This window comes from Chiloscyllium punctatum, chromosome 37 (assembly GCF_047496795.1).
Source record: "Chiloscyllium punctatum isolate Juve2018m chromosome 37, sChiPun1.3, whole genome shotgun sequence".
Lineage (NCBI taxonomy): Eukaryota > Metazoa > Chordata > Chondrichthyes > Orectolobiformes > Hemiscylliidae > Chiloscyllium > Chiloscyllium punctatum.
Genome location: NC_092775.1, coordinates 63,418,083 through 63,439,323, shown reverse-complemented (window position 1 = coordinate 63,439,323; position 21,241 = coordinate 63,418,083). Strand labels below are relative to the sequence as shown.

The 21,241-nt window shown below is 44.5% G+C and overlaps 1 protein-coding gene across 1 annotated transcript in view; it reads left to right on the top strand.

Annotated features, from left to right (window-relative positions):
• LOC140463204 (troponin C, skeletal muscle-like) overlaps window positions 1-21,241 on the top strand; it is a 66,047-nt gene that overhangs the window by 22,089 nt on the left and 22,717 nt on the right. Inside the window, exons 3-4 of the mRNA XM_072556997.1 lie at window positions 18,437-18,548; window positions 20,009-20,145. Coding sequence (XP_072413098.1) covers window positions 18,437-18,548; window positions 20,009-20,145 — 249 coding nt within the window. The remainder of the gene's footprint in view (window positions 1-18,436; window positions 18,549-20,008; window positions 20,146-21,241) is intronic.

Here is a 21,241-nt window from a genome sequence, read left to right as displayed (position 1 = left end):
GGTTGCACTTTTAAAAAGCAAATTATTGAAACTCATTGTGAGCAGTGTTTACACTGCTGTCTTGTTGAAGTCATGGGGGAGGATGTCTGTAGATTGGTTAGCACCAGGAAGTATTTACAATGTGAGATTCAGCTGGTGTTTCCGCAGTCTGAAGGGATTTTCTTTATGATGGTCCAGCCTCAGTCATTCCATTCCCAGTTTTCTTTCCAGACAAATGAAGCAGGTGCAACACTTTACCTTCGTTCTCCTTCCTCCGAAGTATTCAAGCCCCTAAAAACACCTTCCAGGTGAAGGATTGATTTGCTTTAACTTCTCTCAGTCTGGTCCACTGGATTCACTGTTGAAACTGTAGTCTCCTGTCCATTGGGAAGACCAAACACAGATTGGATGACCATCTTCCAGAACACTTCAGTGCAGTTCATAAGTATCTCAGTGAGCATTCATTGGCCTCTCATTTTCATTCTCCACCCTGCCCTCTTTTGGTCAAAAGAAAGATCTGGGATACAATGGCAGACAGGAGAGGTCGATGACAGAACAGTCAATATTCAGGAGTCAAAGGCAATTGGAATGTGGCAAGAAAATAAACAAAGAAACAAAAATGTGCCTGGAGCAGGTGTGCGCTGCTGGCGAAAACAAAAACTAAAAATGGAAAGAAAAGAAACAAACTAAAGAACAGTGTGATATGGAGTGGAATGTTCAAGTCCAGAAGACGATAAAAGCCTCATTTGAATATTGTCATTGTTTGTTCCTTTGAGATTTTTGGAACAGGGCAGCAGGCCAGGTTGATGCCAGCTTGACAGCAGGGTGGGGCATTAAAATTACAGGTCACTGAAAGCTCAGGGACATTCTGGTGATCTGCGCTGAAGTGTTCTGCAAAATATTCTTCCAGCTTGTGTGTTTGTTCTTCACAATGTACAGGAGACTCCACTTTGTGTTGTGTGTAGTTTTAGTCTTTGACGTTATTTCTTCAGCGATACCTTCTGGACCAGCCAAGATACGTGCTGCAGGTAAAGTAGCCCTTCCTAGTCTAAATTAAAAATCATTCTAATGTTAAGTATTGTCTTACATCTTTACTTTTATTTTGTTAAGATGTGGAGGTGCTGGTGTTGGACTTGGCTGGACAAAGTTAAAAATCACACGACACCAGGTTATATTCCAACAAGTTTATGAGGCAGCACAGGCTTTCAGAGCACTGTTCCTTTGTCAGGGAGCGAGCGGAGTAGGATCATAGGACACAGAATTTGGAGCAAAAGATCGTAATGTCAATTACTGGTGCAATATATTGAATACACTTAGATTGCTGTGAAGTCTTTCAACTTTTAGAATGGGTCGCAGGTTTTGATTCATTAATACCTAATTCCAGAACTTCGTTCAAGTCACGTTCCTGAGATAACTTAAGGTTTTCTAAAAATAGGTGTCATTTCAGCTCAGACAATGTATTAAATGTATAAATTTAGAGTATGTATGTATTCCAATCTTGAGTCAGGCTGGTTCTATTTCCAAAGTAGGAATTTATAAAATGTCACATATATTATACAAAATATTGACTGCCTACAGATTGTGTTTTTTATACAAAATGGAATGTATCTGCAAATACAACTCTGCAAATGCAAATTCACACAATATGTGCGTGGGGGCATTCCTGTGAGGGAGAGAGAGAGTGAGAGTGCATATGTGGGAGGGCGGGAGAGAGAGAGTGTGCCTGCTTGATAGAGTGTATGACATGAGTGTGATGGAGTATGTGCCTGTGACGCGGTGTGTATGTGTGCTTGTATCTGTATGATTGTATAGTGTAGAAGGGTCACGTGTTATTTGACATGACCCCAAAGTCCCAGTGGAGTTCAGCCTCGTGGGTACTGAACTCGGCTGTCAACCTAATCTTGGCCACTCTCCATTTTATAAATTCCTCCATTTATGATATCTTTCCCTATTTATATCAAAACCTTAAAAACATTATTTGGTCTGCAAGTTGTCAATATACCGGTCTGAGCCCAGTTGAAGGAGACCCCATCTCAATGGAATAGCTCCATCTTTCCCAGAGATCCCAGTGCCTGATGAAGCAAATTCCCCTTCCCTCACGCTCCACATTCTGAACTACAAAGATTAATTCTTAAGTCTGTAGATGCCTTCTTTGTCCTTCAAAGTGAAAATGACCATATTTGTCATCTGGGGTGTTTGTTCGCCATTTACTGGGTGTGTGTGTCACTGCTGAATCTAATCTGTGCCTCGAAGGTTTGTACCCAGAAGGTTCTGCTGCAAGTAGATCAGCAGACTGCAGATTGAGGTTTTGACAAGCTGCTGGCTCAGGAGTTAATCTGATATGCATTTGCTTTTGAAAGAGGCTGCACCATTCTCTTCAACAATAACAACAAAAAGACAGACATTGCTGAAAACACTCATCAGTTGTGGCATCACCAGTGGAGAGAAATTAGAGTTACTGTTTTATATCCAGATATGCCTTCTTCAGCACACCATTCTCGTATTTGGTTCTGCCAAATCCACTGTCTCACATGAATTTTTCCCAGGACTGGAAACCCAAATCAAACTCTTAGGTGGAGCTTCCTAAGTGTCCTTGTAATGCTTCTGTTGACTACGCTGTGAGAATAGTGCAGATTCAAACGTTCTCTTGACGAGCTGTATCCTTAGCGAGTGTCAGGCAGTCTGACATTAGTGATTGTCCTCATACAGGATGGATACTTGGTATGTGTGCTCAGTGACTGGTATTTTGTCCTACCATCTAATCATCAGAAGCTTCTGAAAACCAGTCATGTGAAAGCTGACTTTCGTGGGTATATCAATGTCCTTGGCGAGGAAGCACATGTTGTTCACTGGTAAGCAAGAAGCTTCTCGGGTTGCTGGGAGGGGAGGAATGAGGCTCTTTATTTTCCACCTCCAATAATATTTTTATTGAAGTCCAGTTGGCAGTTTGTGTTTCCATTTGAACAAAATGAGCAGCGTTCTGCTGAGCATGCTCAGTACTGAACTGTCAGCCAGTGTAATCATCCCGACAGACAGGACATCATGAAGTTTATCCTTGAATCTCACACCAATTGACATTTAGCTCAGGTCACAAAACACAGGTTAGTAATTTTGAGAATCGGAGTTTTATTTCCAATACTAATTCTTCAAACTCATTCACAATTCAGAACATAATTCCTATTTTTTCTTTGATTTGGTAATTGACCATGACCACTGCAACTTATGACTCACATCCAGTTCATACACTAATCTACATAGTTCGGTTCCTGGCTCTTCTCATCCCCTGTGATGTATTAGGTCTAAAAGTGAGCAGGATGAAAGGGTGGAAAGACAAATATATTTCCCTCATCCCACTCAGATCAATTAGTTGTGGATCACAGTCTTGTTGTGAATGACAGCAATTTGTATTCCCAGAAAGCCTGGCAGAACTAACAGCAACAAGGATAAAGGGAAAGCTGTCGATGTGATCTACTTGAATTTCCGAAGGTTGTTCGACCACGGTGCTACAACAAAGATTAATACAAAAAGTAAAAGATCATTGTGAAGAGGGTTACATATTAGCTTGGATAGGGATTCATAGAGCCATAGAGATGTACAGCATGGAAACAGACCCTTCGGTCCAACCTGTCCATGCCGTCTAGATATCCCAACCCAATCTAGTCCCATCTGCCAGCACTCAGCCCATATCCCTACAAACCCTTCCTATTCATATACCCATCCAAATGCTTCGTAAATGTTGCAATTGTACCAGCCTCCACCACTTCCTCGAGCAGCTCATTCCATACACGTATCACCCTCTGTGTGAAAAATCTGCCCCTAAGGACTCTTTTATATCTTTCCCCTCTCATCCTAAACCTATGCCCTCTAGTTCTGGACTCCCCCACCCCAGGGAAAAGACTTTGCCTCTTTTCCCTATCCATGCCCCTCATAATTTTGTAAACCTCAATGAGGTCACCCCTCAGCCTCCGACGCTTCAGAGAAAACAGCCCCAGCCTATTCAGCCTCTCCCTGTAGCTCAAATCCTCCAACCCTGGCAACATCCTTGTCAATCTTTTCTGAACCCTTTCAAGTTTCACAACATCTTTCTGATAGGAAGGAGACCTGAATTGCATAAAACATTCCAACAATGGCCTAACCAATGTCCTGTACAGCTGAAACATGACCTCCCAACTCCTATACTCAATATTCTGAACAATAAAAAATAACATACCAAATGCCTTCTTCAATATCCTATCGACCTGTGACTCCACTTTCAAGGAGCGACAAAATCGCACTCCATGGTCTCTTTGTTCAGCAACACTCCCTAGGACCTTACCATTAAGTGTACATGTCCTACTAAGATTTGCTTTCCCAAAATGCAGCACCTGGAATTAATCTGAATTGAACTCCATCTGCCACTTCTCTGCCAATTTGCCCATCTAGTCAAGATCCTGTTGTAATCTGAGGTAACCCTCTTCGCTGTCCACTACACCTCCAATTTTGGTGTCATCTGCAAATGTACTACCTGTACCTCTTATGCTCGCATCCAAATCATTTGCGTAAATCACAAAAAGTAGAGGACCCAGCACCGATCCTTGTGGCACTTCACTGGTCACAGGCCTCCAGTCTGAAAAACAACCCTCCACCACCAACCTCTATCTTCTACCTTTGAGCCAGTTCTGTGTCCAAATGGCTAGTTCTCCCTGTATTCCGTGAGGTCTAACCTTGCTAATCAGTCTCCCATGAGTAACCTTGTCGAACGCCTTACTGAAATCCATACAGATCACATCTACCATTCTGCCCTGATCAATCCTCTATGTTACTTCCTTAAAAAATTCAATCAAGTTTGTAAGACATGATTTCCCAAACACAAAGCCATGTTGACTATCATTAATCAGTCCTTACCTTTCCAAATACATGTACATTCTGTCCCTCAGGATTCCCTCCAACAACTTGCCCACCACCGACGTCAGGCTCACTGGTCTATAGTTCCCTGGCTTGTCCTGACCACCCTTCTTAAACAGTGGCACCACGTTAGCCAACCTCCAGTCTTCCAGCACCTTGCCTGTGACTATCGATGATACAAATGTCTCAGCAAGATTCTCAGCAACCACTTCTCTAACTTCCCATAGAGTTCTAGGATACACCTGATCAGGTCCTAGGGATTTATCAACCTTTATGCATTTCAAGACATCCAGCACTTCCTCCTCTGTAATTTGGACATTTTGCAAGGTATCACCATCTATTGCCCTACAGTCTATATCTTCCATATCCTTTTCCACAGTAAATACTGATGCAAACTACTGATTTAGTATCTCCCCCATTTTCTATGGCTCCACACAATTCAGCCTTGCTGATCTTGGAGGGGATACTGGATTAGTGGTGCTGGAAGAGCACAGCAGTTCAGGCAGCATCCAACGAGCAGCGGATCTTGAAGGGGGCCTATTATGTCCCTAGTTACCCTTTTATCCTTAACATATTTGGAAAAATCCTTTGGATTCTCCTTAATTCTATTTGCAAAAGCCACCTCATTTCCCCTTTTTGCCCTCCTGATTTCCCTCTTACATATACTCCTACTTCCTTTATACTCTTCTGAGGAATCACTCAACCTATCCTGTCTCTCCCTTACATAGGTTTCCTTTTTTTTCCTTAACCAAACCTTCAATTTATTTAGTCATCCAGCATTCCCTACACCTACCAGCCTTTCCTTTCACCCAACAGGAAGAAACTTTCTTTGGATTCTTGTTATCTCATTTCTGAAGGCTTCCCATTTTCCAGCCATACCTTTATCTGCGAAAGTCTGCCTCCAATGAGCTTTGGAAAGTTGTTGCCGAATACCGTCAAAATTGGCTTTTCTCCAATTTAGAACTTCAACTTTTAGATCTGGTCTATCCTTTTCGGTCACTATTTTAAACCTAATAGAATTATGGTCTCTGCACACCTCAGTCACCTGCCCTGCCTTATTTACCAAGAGTAGGTCAAGCTTTGCACCTTCTCTATAGGTACATCCACATACTGAATCAAAAAATCTTCTTGTACACACTTAACAAATCCCTCTCCATCTAAACCCTTAACACTATGGCAGTCCCAGTCTATGTTTGGAAAGTTAAAATCCCCTACCGTAACCACCCTATTATTCTTACAGATAGCTGAGATCTCCTTACAAATTTGTTTCTCAATTCCCCTCTGACTATTAGGAGGTCTATAATACAACCCCAATAACTTGATCATCCCTTTCCTCATTGGCTAACAGCGAGTAGATGCATAAGTCAGTCATTTTCAGGTTGGCAAGCTGTAACCAGTCGACTATCACAGAGATTAGCTATTTATAAATATTATAAATTATTGACGAAGGAAACGTTTTTTATGGTCGCTATGTTAAGGGGTGGCAAAGCGGCTCAGTGGTTAGCACTTTTATCACACAGCGCCAGTGACTCCAAATCCAAACTTGGGTAACTGTCTGTGCAGATTTTGCACATTCTCCCTAGTTTTGACCCAGTACTCTGGTGTTTCCTGCAGTCCAGAGAAATGCAGATATGGTGGCTTGGTCATGCCAAATTGTCTGTAGTTTTCAGTGACATCGAGGATAAAATGGATGAGCCATGGTAAATGCAGGAAAGAGTTAGGGAATGGGTGGTTCGGTGCAATTGTGATGGACCAAGTGGTCTCTTTCTGCACTATAGTGGTTCTATGATTTGCTGATGGTACAAAGGTAGATTGGAAAGAAAATTGGAAGGAGAGCATAATGCATTTACAAAGCAACATAAGGTTAAATGATTGTGCAACAAAATTGGCAGATGAGTGACAAAGTGGGAATGTTGTCTACCGTGGCAGAAAGGATAGAAAAGCAGGTTATGATCTGAGTGGAGAAAACTTGCAGATCTTCTCGGTCCAATGAGATCTAGATGCCTTCAAATAGGTTGGTGGGCAGGTTGAACAAGGTATTTGGAAAGCAAATGACATTTCCATCCATTGAAAACTAAAAGGTGTTTTCATATATTATAATAAAATAATTTGCAGAGAAATATTTAATGGCATTCAGTTCTGCGCTGTGAACTGTGGATAAACTCACAAGAAAGTGAACGATTTGTTAAAAAATTCATGTCTATTTGAGGAACTTGAGGAAATAAATGGTGATATGTTGAGAAGAGTCGAAATTACAGAAAAAGAGGTGCTGGATGTCTTAAAATACATAAATGCAGATAGATCGCTGTGATCAGATCAGTTGCATTCTCGAACATTGTGCGAAGTTAGGGATGAGATTGCAGGGCCCCTTGCTGAGACATTTATGTCATTGACAGACAGGGGAAAGTGCCAGAAAACTGGAGAGTGGATAATGTTGTGCTATTATTTAAGAAATGGTGTGAGGAAAAACAAGGGAACAACAGACCAATGAGCCCTGACATTATTAGTGGTAAGTTATTGGAGGAGAAGCAGATAGACAGGTGTTCACACATTTGGAAAGGTAAGGATTGATGAGAGGTGGGAAGCTTGGCTTTCTGTGTTGGCAATCGTGTCTCACTGACTTGCCTGATCTTTTTGAGAGCCCAGGAAGAGAGATGAAGGCGGTGTATTAGATGTTGATCACAAGGACTTTTCAAAGACCTTTGACAAGGTGCTTCACGTAGACTGGTTAATAAGTTCAGATCAAATGTGATCAAGGGAGAGCTAGCTAATTAATTACAAAGTAGAGTGTTGGAAATTGACACTGGGAGTGAGATGACAGAACACGGGAGAGGCTGGACCAGCCGTTATCTCTGGACACGCTGATCAAGGCCCTTGAGTCCTTCAAAAAGAATAAAACTCCCAGAAGCGAAGGCTTACCGGTCGAGCTCTATTCTGCTCTGTGGGACTTGATTGGCCACGACCTGCTGGATGTGTATGTCAGTATGCTTCTGGCAGGTACCATGAGTGAATCCATGAGGAAAGGCATCATCACCCTCATCCACAGACAGAAGGTGAAGAGGGAGAAAATTAGAAATTGGAGACCAATCACACTGTTAAATGTAGATTACAAAATCTTGTCAAAGGTCATCGCCAACTGGGTCAGGGATACGATCGCTGATGTGCAGTACAGGGGGGTGGACACCTGCCTCATCAGCCTGGACTAGGAGAAAGCCTTTGACAGGATATTGCACACGTACATGAGAGATGATCTCTCCAAAATGGGACATGGGGAGTGAATCTGCAATAGGATCTAACTGCTCTACACCAACATTGTCAGTGCAGTCTCAATCAGTGGATTGGAATCAGAAAGCTTTCCAGTCAGATCTGGAGTCAGGCAGGGTTGCCCTCTCTCTCCTGCCTCGTTTGTGTGCTGCATGGAGCCATTTGCCGAGTCCATCAGGAACGATGCGAGCATGAGAGGGGTGACTATTCCTGGCAGCGGATGCCTACAGTTTAAGGCCTCCCTGTACATGACTGATGTTGCCATTTTCTGCTTGGATCTGCTGTCCGTGCACAAACCCCCGTGCATATGTGACCAGTTCGAATGGGCCTTGGGGGCCAAGGGAAACCGAGGCAAGAGCGAGGACATGCTCTTCGGGAACTGGGCCGACCAATCCTCCATCCCCTTCACCGTCAGGACTGACTACCTGAAAGTGTTGGGTATTTAGGTCGGAGGGGCTGAGGTGTGTGCCAAGTCTTGGAAGGAGTGTATCAGTAAAGTGAGGCAGAAACTGGGCAGATGGGAGCAACGGCCACTCTCCATCGCTGGTAACAACCTGCTCATTAGGTGTGAAGTACTCTCAGTGTTGTTATATGTGGCATGGCTCTGGCCTATTCCCAGGACCTGTATCGTTGCAGTCACCCGGGCTACCTTCCACTTCAGGTGAGATCAACGATGAACCAGGGCTGAAGTGATATGACGTACAAAGATCTGGTAAACGAGGGATAAAACACACCCAATGCCACTCTCACCCTGATGGCCACCTTTGTGTGAAGTTGCATCAAGCTGTGCATGGATCCCCGATACGCAAACACCAAGTATCACTATGTACTCAGGTTCTACTTGTCCCCGATGTTGCAAAGGATGGGCCTGGCCCCGCTGCTGCAGAACGCTCCAAGTAGTTGGACCCTTCCGTATCACCTGTCCTTCGTGGACAAATGTATGAAGAAAAACACCTTTAACCACAAGTCCATCAGGAAGTTGTCAGCACATCGTGTCCTTGAGACACTTCAGGAAAAGGAGAGGGCAGATCCTATTGGGCAGTTCCCTGGGCAGACTGTCAAAGTCATTTGGCAGAATGCCTCATTGCCAGAACTTTCAAACAAGTTCCAAGATATGGCTTGGCTGAGGGTGAGAAGGAAGTTGAAAAGAGTGGTGCTGGAAAGGTGCAGCAGGCCAGGAAGCATCCGAGGAGCAGGAGAATCGACGTTTTGGGCATAAGCCCTTCTTCAGGAATGAGGCTGGTGTGCCAGGCGGGCCGAGATAAAAGGTGGTGGGGGAGAATTTGGGGGAGGGGCGCTGGTAATACGATAGGTGGAAGAAGGTGAGGGTGAGGGTGATGGGCCGGAGAGGGGGTGGGGGCGGAGAGGTCGCGAAGATGATTGCAGGTCATGAGGGTGGTGCTGAATCTAGGGGTTGGGACTGAGATAAGTGAGGGGAGGGGAAATGAGGAAGCTGGAGAAATCTACATTCATCCTCTGTGGTTGGAGGGTTCCGCGGCGGAAGATGAGGTGCTTTTCCTCCAGGCATCGTGTGGCCAGTGTCTGTCGATGGAGGAGGCCAAGGACCTGCATGTCCTTGGCGGAGTGGGAGGGGGAGCTAAAGTGTTCAGCCATGGGGCGGTTGGTGTGGGTGTCCCAGAGGTGTTCCCTGAAACGTTCTGCAAGTTGGTGGCTTGTCACCCAAATATAGAGGAGATCACATCGGGTGCAGCAGATGCAGTAAATGATTTGTGTGGAGGTGCAGGTGAATTTGCAACGGATATTGAAGGATCCATTAGGGCTTTGGAGGGAGGTGAGGTGGGAGGTATGGGCACAAGTTTTGCACTTCTTGCGGTTGCAGGGGAAGGTGCCGGAAGTGGAGTTTGGGTTGGTGGGGGATGTGGATCTGATGAGGGAGCCGCGGAGGAAGTGGTCTCTCCGGAGCGCTAATTGGGGTGGGGAAGGAAATGTATTCCTGGTGGTGGGGTCTGTTTGGAATTGGCGGAAATGACGGAGGATGATATGATGTATCCGGAAGTTGGTGGGTTGGAAGGTGGGGGCCAGTGGGATTCTGTCCTGGTGGTGATTGGAGGGGCGGGTTCAAGGGCGGAGGTGCGGGAAGTGGAGGAGATGCAGTGGAGAGCATCGTCGACCACGTCGGAGGGGAAATTGCGGTCTTTGAAGAAGGAGGCTATTTGGGCTGTTCGGTAGTGGAATTGGTCCTCCTGGGAGCAGATGCGGCGGAGGCGAAGGAATTGGGAATATGGGATCTAGGTCGCTGTGGCAGTCGGTCGGTTTGCGAAAATCATGGAGAAGGTGAAGGGCTTGGGTGGTGTCCCAAACGTACCTCCTGCCCGAAATCCACAAACCCGACTGCCCTGCCTGACCCATTGTCTCAGCCTGCTCCTGCCCCACCGAATCATCTCTACATACTTTGACACTGTCCTATCCCCCTTAGTCCAAGAACCTACATTCAGGACACCACCCACGCCCTCCACCTCCTCCATGATTTTCGCTTCCCCGGCCCCCCAATGCCTTATTTTCACGATGGACATCCAGTCCCTATAAACTTCCATCCGCCATCACAAAGGCCTCCAAACCCTCCGCTTCTTCCTCTCCTGCCGACCCAACCAGTACCCTTCCACTGACACCCTCCTTCGACTGACTGAACAGGTCCTCACTCTTAACAACTTCTCCTTCCAATCCTCCCACTTCCTCCAAACCAAAGCAGTAGCCATGGGCACCCGCATGGGACCCAGCTATGCCTGCCTCTTCGCTGGACATGTAGAACAGTCCATCTTCCGCAGCTACACTGGCACCACCCCCACGTTTTCCTCCACTGCATCGATAATTGTTTTGGCACTGCCTCGTGTTCCCACGAGGAGGTTGAACAGTTCATCCACTTTACTAACACCTTCCACCCCGACTTCAAATTTACCTGGACCATCTCAGACCCCTCCCTCCCCTTCCTAGACCTCTCCATTTTTATCTCGGGCGACCGACTCAACACAGACATTTACTACAAACCGACTGACTCCGACAGCTACCTAGATTATACCTCCTCCCACCCTGCCCCCTGTAAAAACGCCATCCCATATTCCCAATTCCTTCACCTCCGCCGCATCTGCTCCCAGGAGGACCAATTTCACTAACGAACAGCCCAAATGGCCACCTTCTTCAAAGACCGCAATTTCCCCTCTGACGTGGTCGATGACACTGTCCACTGTATCTCCTCCACTTCCTGCACCTCCGCCCTTGAACCCCGCCTTTCCAATCACTACCAGGACAGAACCCCACTGGTCCTCACCTTCCATCCCACCAACTTCCGGATACATCGTATTATTCTCCGTCATTTCCGCCACCTCCAAACAGACCCCACCACCAGGAATATATTTCCTTCCCCACCCCAATTAGCGTTCCGGAGAGACCACTTCCTCCGCGGCTCGCTCGTCAGGTCCACATCCCCACCAACCCAACCTCCACTCCCGGCACCTTCCCCTGCAGCCACAAGATGTCCAAAACATGCACCCACACCACCCCCTCACCTCACTCCAAGGTCCCAATGGATCCTTCCATATCCGTTGCAAATTCACCTGCACTTCCACACACATCATTTACTGTATCCACTGCACCCGAAGTGGTCTCCTCTACATTTGGGAGACAGGCTGCCTACTTGCGGAATGTTTCAGCGATCACCTCTGGGACACCCGCACCAACCAACCCAACCGCCCTGCGGCTGAACACTTTAACTCCCCCTCCCACTCCACCAAGGACATGCATGTCCTTGGCCTCCTCCATCGCCAAACCCTGGCCACACGACGCCTGGAGGAAGAGCGCCTCATCTTCCCCCTAGGAACCCTCCAATCACACGGGATGAATGTAGTTTTCTCCAACTTCCTCATTTCCCCTCTGCCCACCTTATCTCAGTCGCAACTCCCGGATTCAGCACCGCCCTCTTGTCCTGCAATCTTCTTCCCGAACTCTCCGCCCCAACTCCCTCTCCAGCCCATCACCCTCACCCTCACCTCCTTCCACCTATCGTATTCCCAGCGCCCCTCCCCCAAAATCCACCCCCCCACCACCTTTTATCTCAGCCCGCTTGGCACGCCAGCCTCATTTCTCAAGAAGGGATTATGCCCAAAACGTCGATTCTCCTGCTCCTCGTATGCCTACTGACCTGCTGCGCTTTTCCAGCACCACACTTTTCAACTCTGGTCTCCAGCAGCTGCAGTTCTCACTTTCTCCTGATGGTGGGAAGGGCTCTGCCGGTGAGATCCTTTATGCCCGCCCGGACTCTCTGCACCAACGCACGCTGCCCTCCAAGTGGCTGCGGAGGGAATGAGACTGTCACACACCTCCTTCTGGAATGTGCCTGTGGAAAGGATGTATGGAGAAGAATGCAGTGGTGTTTGTCGAGGTTTACCCCGAGCAGCGCCGTGACGCTGGACTCCGTGCTCTACGGTCTGTTCCCCGGGATGTACACTGAGACGAGCATCAAATGTGCCTGGAAGATCATCAACACAATGAATGACGCTTTTTGGTCTGCCCGAAACCTGTTGATCTGCCAGCTGAAGGAGTTGACCCCAACTGAGTGCTGTAGACCGGCACAATCCAAGGTCCAGAACTACGTGTTGAGGGACGTGCTGAAGGTTGGGGCAGCTGCTGCCATGGCACAGTGTGCCTGCTCAAGAAGAACGAGGGGCCCACTCAGTAATTGGGCTCTGCTGATGCCTCAGATAACACCTGGACGATTAAAATACAAACTTGTAAATACAAATGACTCAGTCTGACCTCTGTATGTAAAGACATGCAATGGATACATATGAATGGCATCACCAACTGTACAGATACCAAAAAATTTTATGAATAAATTATGTTTTTGAAATAAAAAATATAGTACTCTTTTGGTTTCTAATCTGTAAGGGTAGTGCGTGCAACATGAAAGAAGGGTCACAGATAACTAGATTTAATTTAAAGAGGTAACCTATGGCAGGAGAGCTTAAAGTCTCAGTTTGCTTCTTTGGTAGCTTTCTCTTACACCCACCCCGAGTCCAAAAGAAGGGTTGCACTGGAAACATTGACTTCTCCACCTCCTGACACTGTCTAGATTGCTGTGTTCTTCCAGCCTCCTGCTTGTCTACCTCTTGCTCAATGTCAAAATTAAAGCGGTGCTGGAAACTCACAGCAGGTCAGGCAGCATCCGAGGAGCAGGAAAAATCGATGTTTCGGACAAAAGTTCTTCATCAGGAATTTTGCCTGAAACGTCGATTTTCCTGCTCCTCGGATGCTTCCTGACTTGCTGTGCTTATCCAGCACCACTGTAATCTTGGCTCTAATCTGCATCAGGTGAAGTACTCATTTTCGCCCTCTTGCTCCATGTGGCAGGCCAGGGAGAGTTCCAGTTTCCCTGGGTCAGCATGTGGGCAGGGATGGGCTCCAGCTCCAGCTCCTGGAACCATTGACTCGGGATGCTGTTGAGCATCTGCGAAGCAGAGAGTAACGTCATAGCACATCATTCTACAGGCTCAGACTCTGCAGGCAGGAAGAGAATGGGTGACCACCAGGTAGAGCAAGGGAGATAGACAGGCAGTGCAGGAATCTCCTGTGGCCATTCCCCTGTCAAATCAATATACTGTTTTGGATAGTGTTGAGGGGAATGATCTCTTAGAGGAAAGCAGCAGCAGCTAAACTCCTTACATCACAGTTGGTTCTGCTGCAGAAGAGAGCGGTAAAATGTGTGCCAGGGCAATAGTTAAAGCGGAGTGAATGGTAAAGGGAAAGGATGGACATTTCTCTGGCCACAAACAAGACTCCAGGATAGTATGCTGCCTCCCTGGCACTATGGTAAGGACGTCTCAAAGCAGGTATAGGATTTTCTGGGAGCAGGCGGGTGAGTGTGTGAACGGCCAGTGGTCATGATACACATCAGTAAAAATGGCACAGGTGAAAAAAAGGATGAGGTCTGAAAATAGCATACAGGGAGCAAGGAACAAAGTTAGGAAATTGGATTACTGCTGGTGCTACATGTTTGTCAGAGGAGAAATGACAGGATATATCGGAGCTGTATAAATTGAATGAGTTACACCTGAGTAGGACTAGGACTGATATTCTGGGGGAGTGTTTGCTCGAGCAGTTGAATTAATATGCCAAGGCCATGGAAACCTATGTTTGGAGTCAGAAAAAGAGGGAGCAAGGAGAAAGCCAAAAGGTTGAAAAGGGAATAAAATTGTCATTGGCAGAGAAATCAAGGACAAAATTCAATCAGAGCTACTCAGAAATATATTGGGAGCAAGACAAACATTGTTAAAAAGACAAGTTTAAAGGCTTTTTGCCTTAATGTGTCGAGCATTTGCAATAAAGTGGATGAGCTAATCACGCAGATGGACATAAACGGGTACAATAATTGGGATTATGGAGACAGGATTGCAGGGTGATCAGGGATGGAGATTGAATCTCCCAGGGTATTCAGTATACAGGAAGGATAGACAAAAAAGAAGAATGGCTTTGCTGTTTAAAAAGGAAAATTAACAGACCAGTGAGAAAGGATATTAGCTCTGACAATGTGGAGTCTCTATGGGTAGAGCTGAGAAATACCAAGGGGCAAAAAACATTAATGGGTGTCATGTAGAGACCCCCAAACCACAGTGGTGATGTTGGGAATGGCACTGAACAGAAATTAGAGATGCATTTATAAGGGAGTATCAGTGATTATGGGTGATTTTAATCTGCACACAGATTAGCAAATCAAATTAGTCACAAAGCCATAGAGGAGGAATTCCTGAAGTGTGTACAGGATGGTTCTCTTCACCAATATGTGGAGGAACCAGCTCAAGAGCAGGCCACTGGTTACTGTATAATGAGAAGGGATCATTGCCAATTTGGCTGTGCGAGACCCCTTGAGGATGAATGACTATAGCATGATCAAATTTTTTTATCACTGCGGAGAGGGAGGTCGTTGATTTGGAGACTAGAATGCTGAATCTTAATAAAGGAAACTATGACAATGTGAGGTGTGAGTTGGCCTTGATAGATTGGCGAGAGTTACTTAAAGAGATGACAGTGATTAAGCAATGGCACACATTCAAGGAAGACATGGGGGATCTGCAACAACTGTTTATTCCTGTCTGGCACAAAATCAAAATGTGTAACAGGGTAAATCCATAGCTTACAAAGGAAATTAGAGACAGTATCTAATCCAAGGAAGAAGCATACAGATTGGCCAAGAAAAATAATGCATCTGAGAATTGGGAGCAATTTGATTGATTAAGATTCAGGAAAGAAGGACCAAGTGCTTGATTAAGAAGGGGAAAATACAGTGTGAAGGTAATCTTGCAGGGAACATAAAGACTGATACTTGGAGTTTCTGTAGATATGTGAAGAGAAAGAGATCAGTGAAGACAGAAATGGGGGAATGTATAATAGGGGACAGAGAAATGGCTGAGTGATACATACTTTGATCCTGTCTTCACAAAAGAGAAGACAAATCAGATACCAGAAATGTTGGAGAATGGAAGACTTAGTGAGAGAGAAGAACTGAGGGAGATCATTGTTAGTAGTAAAATGGTGCTGGGAAAATTATGGGATTGAAGGTGGATAAATCTCCAGGGCCTGATAATCAGCATCCCAGGGTACGAAAGGAAATGGTTTGAGAAACCGTGGACACATCAGTAATCATCTTCCAGGATTCTGTAGATTCTGGCAGTTTGAAGTGTAGCTAATGTCACTCCAACAGGTCTCCTTTCCTGAGGATGATACTCTTTTTATTGAGGGAGTGCAGTGAAGGTTTACCAGACTGATTCCGGTGATGGCAGGACTGACATTTGAGGACAGACTAATTAGGTCAGGATTGTTTTCACTGTAGTTCAGACGAATAAGGGAGTATCACATTGAGACTTATAAAATTGCAATGGGGGACTAGACAGGGTTGATGCAGGAAGAATGTTCCTGATGGTGGGTGTGTCCAGAACCAGGTGTTATAGTCTGAGGATTCGAGGTGGACCATTTAGGATGGAGATGAGGGGATATTTCTTCACCCAAGGTGTGGTGAGCCTGTGAAATTCATTACTACAGGAAGTAGTTGATGCCAGAACATTGAATGCATTGAAGAGGGGGCTAGATATAGCACTTGGGGTGAATGGAAACAAAGCTTATGGGGAGAAAGCAGGGTTAGGATATTGAGTTGGATGTTCAGCCATGATCATGATGTATGGTAGAGCAGGCTGAGGGGCTGAATGGCCTCCTCCTGCTCCTATCTTCTCTGTAACACCACCCACTTGTCAATCTATTGACGTGGTCAGAACACCGAAATGGCTCAGCTGTTATTGGTGTAGTGCTACTAATTGAGGTGTTTGTTTTAGTCTTGTTATTGCTGAGAGGTTAAATAGGAACTACAATTGCTCACCTCACAACATTGTGTCATGATATACCCTTCCTGCAGTGGCCTAATACTTGGGATTTTCTTTTGCTCCTGATCATACTTGTAACATCAACTGCTCTGCAAAGACCACATAATTTTGGACACAAACTCACTCATGTATCATTTCACATATAACATCCTTTCTCCCAACTTTCAGAGTTTTCACTATTTTACACAGCAAAACCATTTATACAGTTACTATTGGGGTTTAATTTACATTCTTTTCCTTTATAGACTGCCATTATGGCATCAGAATCAGGAGTGTGGTTCTGAAAAAGCACAGCAGGTCTGACAGCATCTGAGGAGCTGAAAAATTGATGTTACAGTAAAAGTCCTTCATCAGGAATGAGGCTGGGAGCCTCGGGGTTGGAGGATAAATGGGAGGGGCTTTATGACATTTTATGAACCAGGCCAGGCCCACAAAACACATTGAGAAAAAATAGCCTGGACTCAACTTTGCTCATTGATTTAAGCAGGTGTAATGTGGATATTCTAGCAGTGATGCAGCTGGCCCAATACTTAGTTTTAAACAAAGCAGTATTTAATTCCTAGATTACCAAATGAAACACAAAGAAAAGAGAACCAAATACAGAATAATTAATCCATCTGAAAACTCAATAGATTATCCAGGGTGGGGGAGTCCAGAACTAGAGGGCATAGGTTTAGAATGAGAGAGGAAAGATACGAAAGAGACCGAAGGGGCAACTTTGTAACGCAGAGGGTGGTACGAGTATGGATTGAGTTGCCAAAGGAAGTGGTGGAGGCTGATACATTTGCAACATTTAAAAGGCATCAGGATGGGTATATGAATAGGAAGGGATTGCAGGATATGGGCCTGGAGCTGGCAAGTGGGACTAGATTAAGTAGGGATATCCGGTCAGCATGGACGAGTTGACCGAAGGGTCTGTTTCCATGCTGTATATCTCTAAGACTTTATGAGTCTACAACTTAATGATGCTGTTCCAAATTCCTGCAACAATCCGCATAAACAGGTAACATAGGTAAACTCAAACACTGGGTCTTACAGAAGAGAGGGATGCCAGAGAGATTCAGCATGGAACACCTTCTTCCATGGAACTGTTTCTTTGACCAGCAGCCTTAAAAAACTGACTGACTACTTGCATTGAAAAGACGATTAAAACCAAACCAAACCAGAGTCAATCCAAGCTGGGAGAACTGGCCACTCCCCTTTGGCTGAGCAAGATGTGTTTTGGAAAACTTGAAAACTTCCTCAAGTGGATCAACCCAGACATTTCAGAACCTGTATCTTTGACCTCCTGAAAAGAAATCCAAGAACACCATAACCTTGCAAAAGGAGCATCATCATCACAGGCAGCTTCTCAGAAATGAATGCTCTGACCATGCTCTGAATCAGGCCGGTCCAGAGAATAGCCCACTATTGTTTCTAAGCAATGAGCATAGGCTGTCATATAGTCCCTTTTTATTGAAGAACAACAACTCTCACTTGGAATTCTAACTCATTAAACAATGTAATGGCTCTTTACTGAAGTCACTGCGCATCTACATTCCTGTATCTATCCTGTCACGGTGCACATGCGTGATGTCCATCCCTTTCATACTCACATGGTGATGTTGATGCTCCTGAACAGATGGCCCGCACAAATATCCCAATTCTTTGAATTGTTTGTTAACAACATGGAAATTATCACTGGACTTATTAGAACTCACTATCTTTTTAATTGTGCCCAGTGCTTCTACACTGGACCTCTTTCTCTTGTGCATGTTAGGTATCATTTTCTGGTGATGACATCATTAAGGAAGTGGATAAAGATTGTAAGAAAACATTTCTTAATAATTATTTAGCAATTTCACTTCATTCAAGCATCATTTTGTTCTCCAATGTTCATGGTTAATAGTTGACAGATCTTATATTTCAGTGTGCTCTTAACTTAGGAAGTGGCACCATTGACTTTGAAGAGCTCTTGGTGATGAGGGTGAGAAGGATGAAGGAGGAGGCAAAAATAAAGGACAAAGAATGGCAAAAAGTCAGGCATGTGTTTGACAGGTGAATTTTATATTTGACTAATTCAGTTTGATTTAATTGGTATCCATCTCTTTTTGGTGGGATTCTGACCCAGGATTTTCATCATTTCAAATTGATCAGCGCTGCTGTCACCATCACCATCAGCATCAAACTATGGCCATGCAGAAATTCCATTTTGAGACAGTAGTTTCTCCAATGTAAACATTGTAAAATGAAAAACCTTAGTGAAAGATCAGCACAACAAACAGAAAAGCACAAGTACTTGAAACTAAATGTAGGTGATGGGGCCAGCTATCTCAGGATAGTTGGTTCCCATGCAGAGTGACATTAACAGTGTAGGTTTAATTCCTACTCCAGCTAAGGTTACTATGAAGGACACTCCCTCTCGACCCTCAACTGAGGCATTCTGACCCTCAGGTTAAACTCACCAACAGTCTCTCTGTTCTATGAGAAAGCAGCCTTATGATCTGGTGAGACTGTGGTGAAATTAATTGTAAATTACCATCACTAAACCATTTTAGTAATGCAATACATTTATTATACAAACCAAATAGTTCAGAAGCTTGTAATCTGAAATCATAATAGAAAATCTCAGTAGAGATCACCATCCCTAGAGAGGGAAAATCAGAGTTTTTGTTCCTAGTTCAATATAAATTCTTCAGAAGAGAAGTGAGGTAGAAGTATAGAAACATTAGGTGTTAGAAACATTGTTCGCAGAACCAGTAACTGCCAAACATGTCTTGAACCTTGGTTCATGCACATTGTATGTCACATGTAATACCTTTCATCATTTTATATAAAGGATATTGAGGCACTAGAGATGGTGCTTATGGGATTTACAACAATGATACTAGAAATTCTTGAGTAAACACATCAGGAAATGATTAACGATTGAGTCTATTTTCTCTTCAACAAAGAAGACTAAGGGATGATCCATAGATATGTGTAAAATTAACAAATGTTTTGAAAGAGTAGATAGATGACATGTTTTCACTTGAGAGAGGTGATAGCGTAGTTTGGAAATGTCGCCGGATCAGTTAGCCAGTGACCCACACTCATGCTTCTGAAAACTATTGTCAGTGGAAACTGTGACAACTGTCATTGATTGTGGTGACACCGATCTGGTTCACAATGGGACTTACAATGACAGATTATTGTAATTTGCTTTCAGAGTAGAGGACACAATATTTAATCCAGGTCGTGAGTAGTTTCAGACATTGTGTAGCAAGTGTACCATTCTTGGATGGAACAGGTGACTTTGAACCTAGAGTGTCTGAAGCTCTTTCCTGAGATGTTCATACAGCATAGATTTGTTGTAGATCATTGATGAAAATGGATTACTCAGATTAGATTATATAATGTAAGAAGTATGGCTGGATGAGAGCGAAATTAGATGGATCTGACCTTTTCTCATGTAGAAACTTCAATTTTGATGAGGCAGATAATACTGATTGATTGGTGACTTTTCTTGCTGAATCTAGGAATGCTGATGGGTTCATCGATTGTAAAGAGCTGAAATTTATTTTCAATGGCAGTGGGAAGCATTATGCAGATGATGAAGTTGATAAATACATGAGGGAGTGGGACAAGAACAATGATGGTAAACTTGACCTTATTGGTATGTACAAATAATATAATAAGTTAAATTTATTGGCGATGAATGGTTTACTATTAAGTATTTAAAACATGTATATTTTCAATCAAATATCTTCTTTCCTTTACAGAATGGATGGCGATGAATAAGTAAACAACCAACATTCATCAGCAATTCATTGCGAAAGAATTATCTTACACCACTCTCATGGAGAATCTCTTGGTCCTATTATCTTAATGCTCTGTCCTGCTTCCCAGATCACCAAGCATAAATGATCCAATGATTTAATGAAATATATGATGTTGCCTCCCTCATCTGTAGCCAACTGATCAGACATCTGAAACACAGAAGATGGTTGCAAAGAACCCAAATCTGTTAGACAGATCTAGAGTTACACATTAAGCACATAGAATCATAGCTGCTACAGTTCTCTCTTTGTAGGAAGAAGCAACCCCCTATGTATGAAACTCTTAATGGATGGCTACCAGCATGGAACACTGCACAATCTATTGAAAACCCTTTCCTAGTAACGCTAATGTCTTCATTTACAACAAATTGCTGTTGCATTTCATTTGGTGAATTATATGGATTCTCTGGATTTTATTTCCTGGATTTTTATGCTCTATTTTCTGCAGGTGACAACATTAAATTACATCCTTCAAAAGAGGTTTCTATGTTGGCACCAGAACTGTTTACATTTAAATGGCAAACTTTTCTTAACAGGTAGGAGGCTGGAAGAGCACAGCAAGCCAGGCAGCAAAAGGAGATGGACAAGTTGACGCTTTGGGTGTAACCCATCTGCAGCACTGGAGGAGGTGGTAGGGGGAGATGGAGATAAAGGGAGTGGCAGGGCAGGGTGGTGAATTGGGGATAGCTGAAGACAGGTGGAGGATACGACCTGTTTGATCAATGGGAGGAATGAATCCAATTGGTGGCAGGGAGGTGAGGAAGTGGGGTGAGGGGCAGGAAAGGGAGTCGGGGGATGGGAAGGGAGGTTATTTGCAATTGGAGAACTCAGTTTTGATCCTGTGGGCTGGAGGCCGCCGAGGTGGAAGATGAGGTGTTTTTCCTCCAATTTATGGTGTGATTCATTGAGGCAATAGGGGACGTCAAGGATGGT